This window comes from Symphalangus syndactylus, chromosome 9 (assembly GCF_028878055.3).
Source record: "Symphalangus syndactylus isolate Jambi chromosome 9, NHGRI_mSymSyn1-v2.1_pri, whole genome shotgun sequence".
NCBI classification, from domain to species: domain Eukaryota; kingdom Metazoa; phylum Chordata; class Mammalia; order Primates; family Hylobatidae; genus Symphalangus; species Symphalangus syndactylus.
Genome location: NC_072431.2, coordinates 119,234,868 through 119,249,575, shown reverse-complemented (window position 1 = coordinate 119,249,575; position 14,708 = coordinate 119,234,868). Strand labels below are relative to the sequence as shown.

General features: G+C 36.3%; 1 protein-coding gene across 2 annotated transcripts in view; it reads right to left on the bottom strand.

Moving 5' to 3' along the window:
• Nucleotides 1-14,708, bottom strand: part of MLLT3 (MLLT3 super elongation complex subunit) — a 284,574-nt gene that overhangs the window by 107,377 nt on the left and 162,489 nt on the right. For both annotated transcript variants that reach the window (XM_055294120.2, XM_055294121.2), the window contains exon 3: nucleotides 5,777-5,859. In XM_055294120.2, coding sequence (XP_055150095.1) covers nucleotides 5,777-5,859 — 83 coding nt within the window. The remainder of the gene's footprint in view (nucleotides 1-5,776; nucleotides 5,860-14,708) is intronic.

Genomic DNA, 14,708 nt, shown 5'->3' with positions numbered 1-14,708 from the left:
CCCAGTAATTCTACCTCTAAGAATCTCTTCCATAGAAATATTCAGATATAAGTACAAAAATATACTATAAAATGTTCATGGTAGCATTGCTTAGAATAGCAAGAAACTAAGAATGATCTTCATCATTATCACATAACACCATTCAGCTGTTTAAAAATACTGATTTTTTTGAAAGGCATATTGCTAACTGAATTAAAGGCAAGTCACAGAAAAATATTAAATCATGCCCCTGCCAATCTCTATGCTGACACACATTTTATCTATGCAAATACATGGAGGGAAATCTGGGAAGACTGTACCAAATAGTTAACAATCATTAAATGTAGTCAAAGGACTAAAACTCCTAAGTTCTATTCCATATACTTTTACTAGGAAAATATATACTCCTGTATACTTTCTTAAAGAGAAAAATATATTGAAGAATACACATTAATTACCAGCATAAAAAGAATGAGGTAATATCAACATCACTTTATAGTCTACAACAGTCTAAAACAGAACACAAAACATCACTTTTCAATAAAACCAACGGTAAGCACCACAGAAAATGAGTCTCTGAATCCTGAGTGAGATTTTTTTAAAGATTTTTTTTTAAGTAAGAAAAAAGTACTCATAAACTTGTGCTCTGGCCAACTGAATATCTTCTCTTAGAAGGCAGACATCAACATTATGTCAGTCTATGCTCCTCAGAAAACATTCTTCTTCAAAGTTCAAATGAGAAAGCATGTACTTGCTCTCTCTATATAAATAATACATTTCCTAGAGGTGGAAACCTGTTTTTGGCAATATCAAGTTGCCCTCTCTCACTGTGCAGCAGCTTCAGTCCTTGACATTTATTCTCTCTTTTCTGAGATCAGATTGAAAGAGAGAAGCATGTGATTCTTTCAAACATAAATCGATTATGTTTCAGTGTCCCTGTTGGTTTAGAGTTTCTGAAACACACAATTCTCACAAAGATGGTTGTTTTGTTGAGCACAAATACAAAATAAGACAGAATTAACATATACAAACTCAAGAGAAGTACTGACACTCTACCACCCCTCTTGACCCAGACAGCTCAAATAAATGAGCAGAACTGAAGACGAGCTCATTAGAGAAGCAGGAAAAACACAGGATGGGGATGTGACCAAGGACAGGATATCTTTAATATCTAGAATTAAGACTCTTCCATCATTAACTGGAATTATTTTTTCTGCTTTCCCTCATTCCTATGAGAACTCTGAACAACACTTTTTCATAAACCATTTGATATGGTTTGGCTGTGCCTCCACCCAAATCTCATCTTGAATTGTGGTTCCCACAATCCCCATGTGTCTTGGGAGGTAATTAGATTATGGGGGTGTTCCCTCATGCTGTTTTCATGATAGTAAGTGAGCTCTCACAAGATCTGATGGTTTTATAAGAGGCTTTTCCCCACTTTGCTCTGCATTTTTCTCTCCTGCCGCCTTGTGAAGAAGGACATGTTTGCTTCCCCTTCCGCTACGACTGTAGGTTTCTTGAGGCCTTCCCAGCCATGCAGAACTGTGAGTCAATTAAACCTATTTCCTTTATAAATTACCCAGTTTCGGGTATTAATAACAATGTGAGAAGCGACTAATACGCCATTATTATAATGGATGTTTATTCTTCAAGACAGAGTTGAATAAACTCCAGGGATAAATAAAATAATAAATATGCAAAAGAAAGAAATGAACACTCTGAAGCAAGAGCCTAGACCTATTAAATTTTTACCAATGGATCATTTCAGTAACATGAAAAATAAAAAATATATCCAGCTGGACCTTGGGGAATAAGCCAGACACAGAAAGACGAGTACTGTCTGAGTCCACTTATATGAGATATCTAAAACAGATATCATATAAGATTTTAAATTCATAAAATCAGAGACTGGAATGGTGGTTACCATGGGCTGGGGAGAGGAAAATGAATTGTCAATCAATAGACATTAAGTTTCAGTTAAGTAAGATGAATAAGCTCTACAGATCTGCTGTACATTGCCACTATAGTCAACAATAAGGTATTGTACACTTAATACACTTAAAATCTGTTAAGAAGCTAGATCTTATATTAGGTGCTCTTACAAGTTAAATTAGAAAAAATAAAGAAACAAATAAATCTAGCTCAGAGACCTAGATCAGACTATAGCAAATATTTGGTTTCTAAGACATCCTGAGAAAACAAAAAAGTGGCAAAGCAATAATTCCTCTTCTAATTAAGAAATTACTAACATATAGAAAAGTACTTAAAATGCTATATCTATGTGCCCTCTACTGAGATTAAACAGATAACACTTCCAGAGATTTGCTTTATCTTTTTCTTTAAAGAAATAAAATGTGGCCAGTTGGGGTGGCTCACACCTGTAATCCTAGCACTTTGGGAGGCAGAGGTGGGCAGATCACTTGAGCTCAGGAGCTCGAAATCATCCTGGGCAACATGGTGAAACCCTGTCTCTACAAAAATTATAAAAATTAGCTGGGTGTGGTGGTGCATGCCTGTGGTCCCAGCTACTTGGGAAGCTGAGGTAGAAGGATCACTTGATCTCAGGAAGTGGAGGTTGCAGTGAGCTGAGATTGAGCCACTGCACTCCAGCCTGGGTGACAGAGTGAAACCCCATCAAAACAAAACAAAACAAAACAAAACAAACTTCATATATGTAAGCTTCTTCATTCCTCTCCTCCAGTAACTAATGCCCTTAAGTTCCTGTGTTGTCATTCCAACATATGCTCTTATACTAAATACATACCTCTCCAGAACACCATTACTCATTTCAATAATTTCTTTAAAAAATACACAAATGATATAACCATGCACGTATATTTCTGCAACTTTTAAGTAATCATTTTTTGAGATTTACTCATGTTGCCACATTAAGTACTGTACAGAATTCTATGGATTACTTAATTACCATTTATTAATCCACATCTCTACATAGGGCCAATTAGGTGTATCCTACTTTTCTATGTTACAAACACTGAAATATGTATGTATTATTGTGCACATGTGAAAACAGCAATCATTATCATGCATGAAATTTTAAAGAAAGCCTAAAACTAGAAAATAGAAATAAGCTAATCTATATACCAAACAGAAAATCTACAATGTTCCAAAAGTGTCTATTTTATAATGGCCACAAAGGAAGAGATGTTTTTCATCTCATATGCTGCTTTCTTCCTTTATATTTTATGAAAATAAAATCCCTCACAAAATGAATATATGTCTTACAGTCATAATGACTACCCAATGTGCCTTCATTATACTTGCTTTTACTCTGTTCCATGAATTTCAAGAAGACTGAAGTGTGTGTGTGTGTGTGCACACGGGTGCGTGTGCATGCGTGTAAGGTAGGGAGTGGTACTTGCTGCCCCTTCATCCTTTACTTGTTTTCTTCTTAAATTTGCCATATGGGGAAATTCCAGTTACTTTTCTAAAGCAGGAAACTGAGAAATTCATAAAACAGATTCCTCTGTTCAACTCACAGCTTGTACAAATGACCAGAAGAGTTAAAAACAAGAAAAGAGAGAAGACACTTCACTGCATCATTATTTCCAAACTGAAGTCAGTGCAACGTCAAACTAACTTTGCTGGTGGGAAGACAGTGATATCATCATAATCATTATGGTCTTCTCATAAGAGATCATAATTGCCTATTCTTTAATTTCTTGGAGTTAAGAACTTTGCTGGCTTGAAGGACTAGATTCTTCCTATGGTGTAGCCCAATCCCTAGATGAAATTAAAACACTGGCTATGAGGATGTGACAAGAGGGAAGAAAAGCACCATATGATCTTCATCACTTAAACTTCTAAGATATTAAAAGGGTAGTGGGGAATATGGGAGATAGGGACAGGCTCTAAATTCCTTCCCATAAATATACCACTTAAATTAAAAATACACTGAAAAGTGAGCAAAGGATATTAACAGTCACTTCTCCAAAAAAATATACAAATGAACAATGAGCACGTGAAAAGATGTTCAAACTCATAAATCATCAAAGAAATGCATATAAAACCAAAATGAGGTATACTTCACATCTACCAGGATGATTATTATAGAAAATAACAAGTAACAAGTATTGGAGAAATTGGTGGTGAAGGAAAAACAGAAGAAATAAAAGAAAGCCAAAAACATTATCTTAAGGGAAATTGAACTTGAAATGAGAAAAATGAGCACTTCAATGTGAAGACATATCACATGAGCAGATATATCATGCGACAGATCACATGAAGACATATCACAAGAGCAGACATCTCAACAAATTTGATTTGATGACAAATATGTGAACGATTCAGTGGTATCACCACGAAGAAAGATAATCATCATTCTAGCAAAGAGTTATTGCTAGAAGGCACAGAAGTTAGGAGTATAGCCAATGGAGAGAAAGACCTAGATCACGAACCTGGTTTTAACACTTTCTAACTACTGAATTGAGGACTGAGACTGCTATAAGTTAAAAAGGCCAGTGTGACACTGTTCCAGTGGAAAGGATTGCACATTAAAGAGTGGCTTATCAGTGGTTCTCTTACTTACTGAGCATCAGAAGTACTAGTAAATATGCAGATTCCTAGGCCCTGCCCCCAGAGATTCTGATCCCATACATCTGGGTAGAACTTGAGAATCTCATTTCTAACCTGTTCTTAGGGTAATGCTAATGCTATCCCAAGAACCATGTTTTACTGAGCACTGGTTTGGATAACATGACATTCTATTTGCTCAGTTCCTTAAAAGAAAAAAAAGCCAATTACCTGACTTTTCAGCAGATTTTAGAAATTATTATATCTCTGGAGGAAAAATAAGGAATATGATATAATAATTAGCATTTTGAAGTGCTTATCTATAAGTTACTATTCTAAATACTTTGCATAAGTTTATTTTATCTAATCCTACTAACCACCTTATGAGGTAAGTACTCTTATCTCCTCATTTCATAAATAAGGAAAGTAAGCCCCACAGAGGTTGACCAATTTGTCTGGTATTATACAGTCTGTGTGTTATGCCACATACGTACTGCTAAAAACTTTTTTTTTTTTTTTTGAGATGGAGCCTCACTCTGTCACCCAGGCTGGAGTGCAGTGGTGCGACCTCAGCTCACTGCCATCTCCGCATCCCAGGTTCAAGTGATTCTCTTGCCTCAGCCTCCTATGTAGCTGGAATTACAGGCGTCCACCACCATACTCGGCTAATTTTTGTATTTTTAGTAGAGATGAGGTTTCACCAGGTTGGCCAGGCTGGTCTCGAACTCCTGACCTCAAGTGATCCACCCGCTTCGGCCTCCCAAAGTGCTGGGATTACAGGTGTGAGCCACCGCGCCTGGCCTGAAAACTTTTAAATCCAGTAAAATCCATATATCTGAAGTTGAAATAACTATATACATGTATGGTGTGGGTATCAGCTAAAGATAAAATGAGATTATTCTTTGCAAGCCTCAAAAAAATTCTACAGATATGAAAATGAGAAAAGAAGCATTTTACTGAAAAACTATAATTCTTCTTTTCTATTTTACAAACATATTTATCTTTTCCAAAATGATAATCACTCCTCTCTTTAAAGGAACACTTAATGAATTTCACATAATCTGACTTCATATAATTAAAATTATCTTCTTCTAGCCACTTCCTTGATAATTAAGGGTAATGATAGCCAAAATTCCTAGAAGACAAATTTAACTTTTATTTTAAAATCATCTAGTGACAGAAGTGCTTATGAGTCAAAATTATTTTAAACATCATTTGGCTAATGGTGGATCTTCTACTGAAAGATTAATGGGTAAAGATTACATACCTTGTTTTTAAAATAAACCTCAATTGGCAAAATGAAACCAGCATACCCAGATTCTTCTACTTTGTAAGGTGGATCTTTGCACACTGCAACATTAAAAAAGAAAATAGGTAAGATGAGAATAATAGACAAAAAGACATTCTTCTTTTAAAAAAAAAATCCCATTCTACCATCTAGATCACACCCAATTTTCATAGCCCCTTGCCAAATCCCCAGTTGAGTCTCCGATCTATCCTTTATTTCTTCTCCAGAAACTATAACAATAATTTCTCTTATGTAAAGCAGATGTGTAAGTCGTTTATTCAAATACTGGTGGAGAATAGCTCATCACAGTCAACCATGATTATTAATGAATGAACTTCACTTGTTATTACCCTGCCCAAAAGCTTTAGGGAAACTGATGATTGTTCCCTATGACCCAAAGTTTGAAAAGAACTGTAAGCTTCCTAACAAGAGTATTATCTACGTCTAGTCTTTGACGCATATCACTCCCCACCTTAACTCCTGACTTGTCTGAGATGTCCTGACTTCTTTTTTTTTTTTTTTTTAAAGACGGAGATTCACTCGTTGCCCAGGCTGGAGTGCAATGGTGTGACCTTGGCTCACCATAACCTCCGCCTCCCTGGTTCAAGCGATTCTCCTGCCTCAGCCTCCCGAGTTAGCTGGGATTACAGGCATGTGCCACCACACCAGGCTAATTTTGTATTTTTAGTAGAGACGGGGTTTCTCCATGTTGGTCAGGCTGGTCTTGAACTCCTGACCTCAGGTGATCTGTCCGCCTAGGCCTCCCAAAGTGTTGGGATTACAGGCATGACCCACCATGCCTGGCCTAGAGATGTCCTGACTTCTATGCCATCCTCTTTCCTTAGAAAATCCCAAACCCAGAGTTTCTCAATGACACATAACCTCCCTCCTTCACCCATCCAAAAGGAATATTTACTGAAATACCAATATACATGTAAACACTTAAGATCTAATCACATCATAAGAATACACAAGAAACAATAAGGCTTTTATTTCTCATGGAGTTAAAAGAAAGCAAGACTATTAGGCAAGCTCTTGGGGAATGAGAGATTCTAAGAAGCCAAATAGGATTTCATTCCACTAAAATTTCAATTAAATGAAAATCAGTCACAAGCCAACTGAAACCATTCTAGTTAAGGCTGCATTTTGGTGGTATCACAAAGTAAACATGTACATGCCAAATATCAAGGCCACACACACTGATGCCCTGAGTCCTCTTCAGCACCCCAGTTTACCTGTCCTTTTGTCACCTACCAAAACCCCTCTGCTTCATTCCAATGCATTTCCCCCAAATGTGCCCAGCATTTCCCACCAGTGCCTGGTCCTCCTTCTGTCCCTTCCACCACACCTTGAAGCTACTCTTAGTATCCTCTGCAAATTCAAATTCTAATTTCTTCACAAGATCTTTCCAGACCACAAACCATTACCATCTCTTTTCCTTTTATCCTCCCAAAAAGTTAACTGCCTGAATCAGTGCGTTGACACTGAACAGAGTTCCTTATAACCGTATTTTGAAGGATCTTGTCTGCTAATTTCCTTTCACTTCTCAAGGACAGAAAGCACATTCACCTCAAGAAGATAGAGTGTCTAGGGCTCAGGCGACAGCAGCCCAGAATACTTGGGTACCAATCCATGATCCTCCTCAGACTAGGTGAGCTACCTCTGCAAAATTATTTCACCTTAGATCTCCGGGTTCCTCTTCTAGACAATGTGAAGACTAAACAAGGTGACCGTTACGAACTGAATGTTTGTATTCCCCTAAACCTCATAAACTGAAATCCTATCAGGAGGTAGGAACTTTTGAAGGTGATTAGGTCATGAAGGTGGAAACCTCATGAATGGGATTAGCACCCTAGAGCGCTCTCCTGCCCCTTCCTCTATGTGAGGACATGGTGAGAAGACAGCAGTCTGCAACTCTGAGGAGGGCCCCCACCAGAATCCCACTATGCTGGTAGTCTGATCTGGACTTTCAGTCTCCAGAACTGTGAGAAGTCCATTTGTGTTGTTTATAAGCCATACAGTGGATGGTACTTTGTTAAAGCAACCTGAATGGGTAAGCACAGTGATGTGTGTAAAAGATGCAGCACAGGGCCTGGCGCATAAGTTCTCAGTAAGTGACTCAAGCCAGGCAGGAAATCTAACCATAAAACACCCAATTGCCATGTAGCCTTTTGGATGAAAATAAACAGGATGCAGCAAGCAAGAGCCCTAGATTTGGGTCAGAAGACTCAGGTCCACAGCCCTGGATTGAATATTCTCTAGACAGCCTATGTTTTCTCTCCCTTTAAAGAAGAGGAAACACCATCTACAGAACTGAAGGCACAGCCATCGACATACAAGGAGACTATATGTAAGCAAACAGAAGCGCGAGGCATTTTTATTACAGAAATGATGTTGATAAGGTACCTGGAAATTGGTTAGACATTCCACAAGCAAAAATATGGTTACAAAAAGGTAAACTGAAGCCCACCTTAGGAAAATTGCCGCAAACTGACATCCGAAGAAGTAAATCAAGAATGAGGCATCTCACATGACCTTATAAGTTTCTCTAATAGAAAAACAAAAAAGTGAAAGGATCCAGAGTGGCTTCAGTCTTGCATTCACTGACCACCTGTCAACCCATCATGAATATTCAAATACTGTGAACACTGGGGAGAAGTGAGACAGTCTCGCTAAATGCATTGAGCAGCCCCCACCCCACCTTAGCAAGAAGGCTAGTGTTACGCTCATGACACTTCCAGGCTGCAAAGCCCCTTTTCAGAACAGCAATTTCAGTGTCCAGGTTGCTTGGGATTAATCATGCCAATGTCATTGGAAGGTAGTTTATTTTGTGGGCTGCTGCACACGCCAGAGAAGTTATAGCTGTTCCTCTATATACCCTTTTGTATAATTCATTTTCTCTATTCTGAATGCAAATTGCTCCCATTATCAGAAACAGCTGTTAGTGAGCACATCTTATCGTTGAATGTCTTTGGATTTTTTTCCCCACCCTTTAAAGGAAATGACTTGCTATGTACTAATATTGTATAGAAGTGTGATTTTATAAGAAACTGTTTACCAATTTATATAATTATTTTTAAATGCAATAATTTCATCAATAACAATGAACAATGTCTGTAAAGCACTGAGTTCTTAATTAGAAGCAAACAATAGGAACTTTTTACACACAATAAACAGGCTAGAAAATCAGTAGCCATGTAAATAAAAACTTACAGTTCTAATCTGAAGAAAGTCAAATTAGGGGAAGCTGTTTATTTATTTGGGTATTTTATGATCAGAATTAGTATGAGTTTCTTAGTTCAAAAGAATAAACAGAGGTTAAAACTTAGAAACATTTTAGCCAGTAGGGATAGTACATTAGATATAAAGCAATTCTTTTTTAAACTAGTAGAACCATGTTTGGGAGGGATCACCTTCTGTCAGTTGCAACACTTCTTCATTGAGAGTCTCTTCTCTCACTGCAACAAGTTTATGATAGCTAAGCATTCTAAACCCTTAAACTAATTCTTCCTCTTGATTGTTCAAGAATCAGATCATCCTTAAGCTCTATGTCATAAAAGGCCAAGTTTCAGAAGCTACTGAATGAATATTCACCTTTAGAAAGCCATTAAAATCTTCAGGTGACAATAAAATGGGATAATTAACATTTATTTTTTAAATTCTCACGTGCTATTATATGCATATGCATTCTCACATATTAATTCAGGCAAAATCATTAAAAGCTTTTTTCATCTGTAAATACCCAGCCCAGATGTTAGCTCTTTCAGAACATCTCCCTTGGCTCTCTTCCATGATCTTGTTGCAATGAACAGGTCAGAAGGTAAGTCATTTCCCTCTCAGACTCCTCCACTAGACAGACCCCCTTCAAAGTCAGCAACTACAATCATTATTCATCTCTGTAATGCCTGACACTACCGTTGAGCCAAATAATATGTACTCAACAAATGTTTGTTAAATTTAACTTTTAAAAGACTCATGCTACCCTTCACTGATTTACGACTGCTAAAGAAGTTATTTTTCCAATAGAAGTGGTGAGTTGACAGTAACCAATCAAACTCTTCTCCAAACTCCCTACAATCAACATAAACTTTTAAAACTTTTAAAAAATTGGTGCAGGTGATAGAAAAGTGTTGCCACAGAGGAAATTTTTCTTGAGTACTGTAGAACTGGTCCTAGTTCTGAGAGTACCACACGTTAAGCAACTGAGTTAATCAACTGGGCCAGAAGATCTCTAAGGCCATTTTGAAACTAATATTCAACAGCCGTAAATAACCACTCCCCTTCTCCTCTCTGTCCACACATTACTACACATGTACTCCAAGACTCTAATTGGGAGAGGTTTTCAAAACTCTCTTTGTCTAATTAATCCCATGTACCACGTAAGGTCTATTAGGATACTATAATGAAAATTCATGCCTGAGAGAAACAGACCAAAGTTTTTGTTTGTTTAAAAAGAAGTGTAATTGGGTTTAATTGCATTTTTCCCTGAAATGGCTTTTCAAAATAACAGACACAATATAGATTCAAATATATAATATGTAGTACGATGCTAACCATACATTGACCAATAACCTATTTAATTTTTACTTGGAAAACATGTACACAAGGAAGAAAAACACATGGAAAGGGGGAAAAGAAAATGATTTGGCAAATTTTCAATAAGCAAGGACTTTTAATTAGTTAGAAATAAGTCAAACCCTTACTTATTAAAAGTCCTTACTGAAAATTTTAATATTCTCATTTAGAAGTAAAAGATTTGACAAAGAGCTATGCTTGGTACAGAGAAATAAATGCTCTGTAAATGAATAAATATATTTGTGCTTATATAATAAATTACTTATATATATTCAATAAATAAATGTAATTAATAGGAGCCATTTTTTTTAGCACCAAAAGAAAAAACTCTGCCAACTCCGTAAGACCTTCATTTAAACTTTAGAAGTATTATTAGGCAACAATTTTTTCCCGAAACCTCAGGAAAACAGCTGGTAGATTCCTCTCCAGAGCATCCCTTTACCCTATCTGTTCTGATGCTATGATTTATGGCCATCTGAATACTTTTGTTAAGAACATGGCCCAGTTGCCCATTGATAATTATTGGCTTTACTTTATTTACTGTGCAGAGAGCCCTTCAGGAAGGAAACACATCAAACTCTATATATAGACTGGTTATTACTACTGCTTTGTGCCAAATGTCCCTTCCAGCTTTAGTATTTTGGACTCCCTCACTTCCTGCTTCAGTTCTACCACATCAGAGCCCCCAGGAATGGGGCAAACAAGGTCCTGTTCAGCCCATCTCTCTGCACCCAAACTGTTCTGCATGAGCATCTGGAAGTCTAGAGCCAGCGTCTGAAAGTCTGAGCATCAGAGGGTAGCTTACTGCACCTACCACTAAACATGGCTTAAGACTTTACAGTCAAGACATTTTGAAAACAAAAATCAACAGTTGGGTTTTGTTTTTATTTTTATAAGCACACACAAAAAGATTCACCATTGCTTTTATTCAGCCCACTTCAAAACAGATTATTCCTAATGAACAAAATTTTAAAAAGTTTTCCTTCTTTTGTGTTTTATTTCCTCCATTTCCTTGAACAAGAACTAAAGATAACATCAACAAATACATTGAGTTGTGTGTTGAGTTGTTCTCACCTTGTGGATCTTTTAAAAAATTCAAATGCAATTCTAAAAACCTAATTGCTTCCTATACAATAAGGAACTGTAGCCACCCAATATAACTGTCTAATTAACTTTCATAAAGTTTTAAAGACACAAACTAGATACAGTTAGCGGAGGAGATGCAGACCACCTGTCCACCTCCTCTGGACTCACCACTCAAGGCTTGACTCAATAGCACCACCTCTGGAGAGCCTTCTGCCAATACTCAAAACAAAAAATGGTCATTTCTCTCTTCTACCTTTTTCTCATTGCATCATATTAGCTAATCCTAATACATCTGCTACCATGAAGTCCCATCCTCATCCCTACTTAATTCTGAGCTTTCCGAAAGCTAATGCTGTTTCTCACACCTCCTCTCATTCCTTATCCCAGACCATCATTTATGAAATTGAGTTAAATTTGTGAAACATAACTTTAGCATGAGTTTTAAAGGAAGGGATGGAGTAAGACTGACAGTTGAGGATAAAGTATACAAGGCCTGGACAGCAAGCAGAAAGAGTGAACAAAGGCATCAGGAGAGTAAAATTCAATATTATGAGACAGTCGGTATAAGCAGAAACATTGAAAACGATGAAACAACAGACAATACAAATAAAGTTTACATTTGTATAGAGAACGTCATGCTATACACACTCAGAAATTCATGTCAAAAGTCCAGGAGGGGAAAAATGGATTGTACTCGTAAAGGAGGGATTATTGAATTTGAAATGTTACAGAGAACCCCTAGATTTGGAATCAGAATTCGAGACTCCAAATTGGCTATATTGCAAAAATCTTAATGATGATACATAAAAATTACTTCATTTGTTAGTAACTTAGAATCTTTACTTATATATTCAGAATATCCCTAGCTTCTCTTTCAAGGGGGTGGGGAGGAGGAGAAATTTTCTTTAACATGTGCACAACATTTTTAGCTTTCTAAGGAGTTTAGTCATTAGAGTTAGCAAAGCCCATGTAGCTGAGGTTAAGTCAATACATTTCATCTTGAGGGAATATAACAGCTATGTTAAAACAGGACTGCCTTCACAATCATTTCTTCAAGGAATGTATAACAAATAAGCCAGCAAAATTAAGAAGTTTCCCAAAACTAGATAATATTATTAATTGTTAGGAAATACTAAATATAATTCCTCAGGCTTACATCTTTCACTAAAATTGATAGTGCTTCTCCTAGCAACTTGCCCCAAATTCCTTCAGTATAACTCAGCATATAGAATTGTTTCAAATGATTAGCCTAGTGAAAACAGATGTCCAGGCTAATATGATGGGAAATAGAAAAACTGTATCTCAGAGAAGGTTCAACCTAGAAACAGACCTAATTTTTTATTGAAAATTATACAAATGGAAAAATCTTGAGACTTGTATTCCAAGAATTATTATCATTTTCTTAAAGTTAAACCTTGGGCAAAATATTTATATTTCAGAAAGTCCATCTGGAAAGGCAACACTAGCTACACAGAAAATGATCTTCTAGGAAAGTAACTAAGAACTGTTTCCAATATTTGGTGGGAACATCTTCATTTCAGTGTGTACTACTACATCATAAAAGCTGGTCATCTGAAACCCCAGTTCTTCTTGGTGGCTTTTTTAAATAAAATACATAAAAAGCCATTGAAGAGTATCACTTCCTAAAACAATCGTCTTTTGATTTCTGTAGGTAGCAGAAAAAACAAACCTTGGGACAGCCCTCTGGCATCAAAATTTTACCCAGGCTTCCACGTACTACTTCTGGCCCAGCCATTGCTAAAATTGGAACTGTTTTTTATTTAGAAAAAAAAAAAAAAAGAATTTTAAAGTGTTAATTTATAAAATTATACTTTTCATTAATATTAACGCATTTCTTCTCAATAATAATAGCCAAATTAATTAAATTCAACAAGCACTACAAAATCTTAAGGCTACAAAGATAAGACGAGTCCTGCTCAGTCTAACCAGAGACCATTGCCTGCTAAGTACAAGTTCTATTCTAGGGACTGTGGATAGAGCAATAAACGTAATTGATAGGCCTCCTGCACTTAATAAACATATCCATTGTTGGGAGACAAAGGGAGGAAGTGGAGAGAAAGACAACATGCATATATAAAATACTGAGAAAGTGCTGAGTGACAAGTGCTGAATAAAAATAACAGTATAGAATAATAAAGTGCTATGATAATAAAACAGACAAAAGAATAGGAGCTCTTTTTTACTTTAGAATCATAGTTCCTCTTTAAGGAAGTGGCATTTAAGTTGAGACCTGAAAGAAAGAAAAAAAGGGGGGAGGGTATGTATTGGCCTGGCAGGAAAAAATGACATTTATATTGGTTACAGAGGAAGATGTGCAAACAATCTAAAGCCTGTCCTTATATTCATCTCCAGCACTACTTAGCCCCTTACCTGATTTCTTCCTCTACAACTGAGGTGAAAGCCATTTCTTCCTTCCTAAACATTTCCTACTTGTGCTTCTCTTCCATGAATTCACCATGTAATAACCCACACAGGTTTGGCTCTTACAATTTCATGATAATCTCGTTTCTCATATCTTAAATTCTCCTAAAGCTATAAACCCCCAAGAGCTTATAATGACTCTACATTATAAAGATTTTATAAGTAGATATAATTATTGGGAATTTATATAACCTAATTTTTATTTTTCAACCTGTCCCTTGAAATTTCAGAGTTTCTAAACACAATAAAGAATCCGGACTAAGGAATACCAAAGCATAAAAAAGCAGCAGATTTTAAGTGTAAGTTGACAAAAGGAAAGATAACAGGTGAACAGCTATCTACACAAGGGAGGGAAATAGTGTTGCAGGGAAAAAATTACATGGTTCAGGAGAGAAAGGGGAAAAGCACAAAAAGAGATAATGTTCAAATTATTAATATACAGTAGTTCTAATTTTCTCAAACATATATTTACCTTAAAAGGATAATTTTCAACTGAAATAGATGGGTTTTTTTCTTTTAATAAATGCACTGTATGAGAGTTACTTTTAAATACGCTACACCCATATTCTCTTACCTAACATGAAATTTCATTTTTTATTCTGACCCTTTTTCTCCAAATGCAGAGGACAACAAAATTGTGTTACACACAACAGTTATCAATTGCAGTAGGGTGATAGAAATGACAATGTGTTATACAATAATCAAATACAATAAATCAAAATTAAAACCCATTTCTGAGTTTTGAAAAATAGCCTAGGAGACCATCAGAACCTAACTTGACAGAAACACCAAAACGTGATGGCTCAAT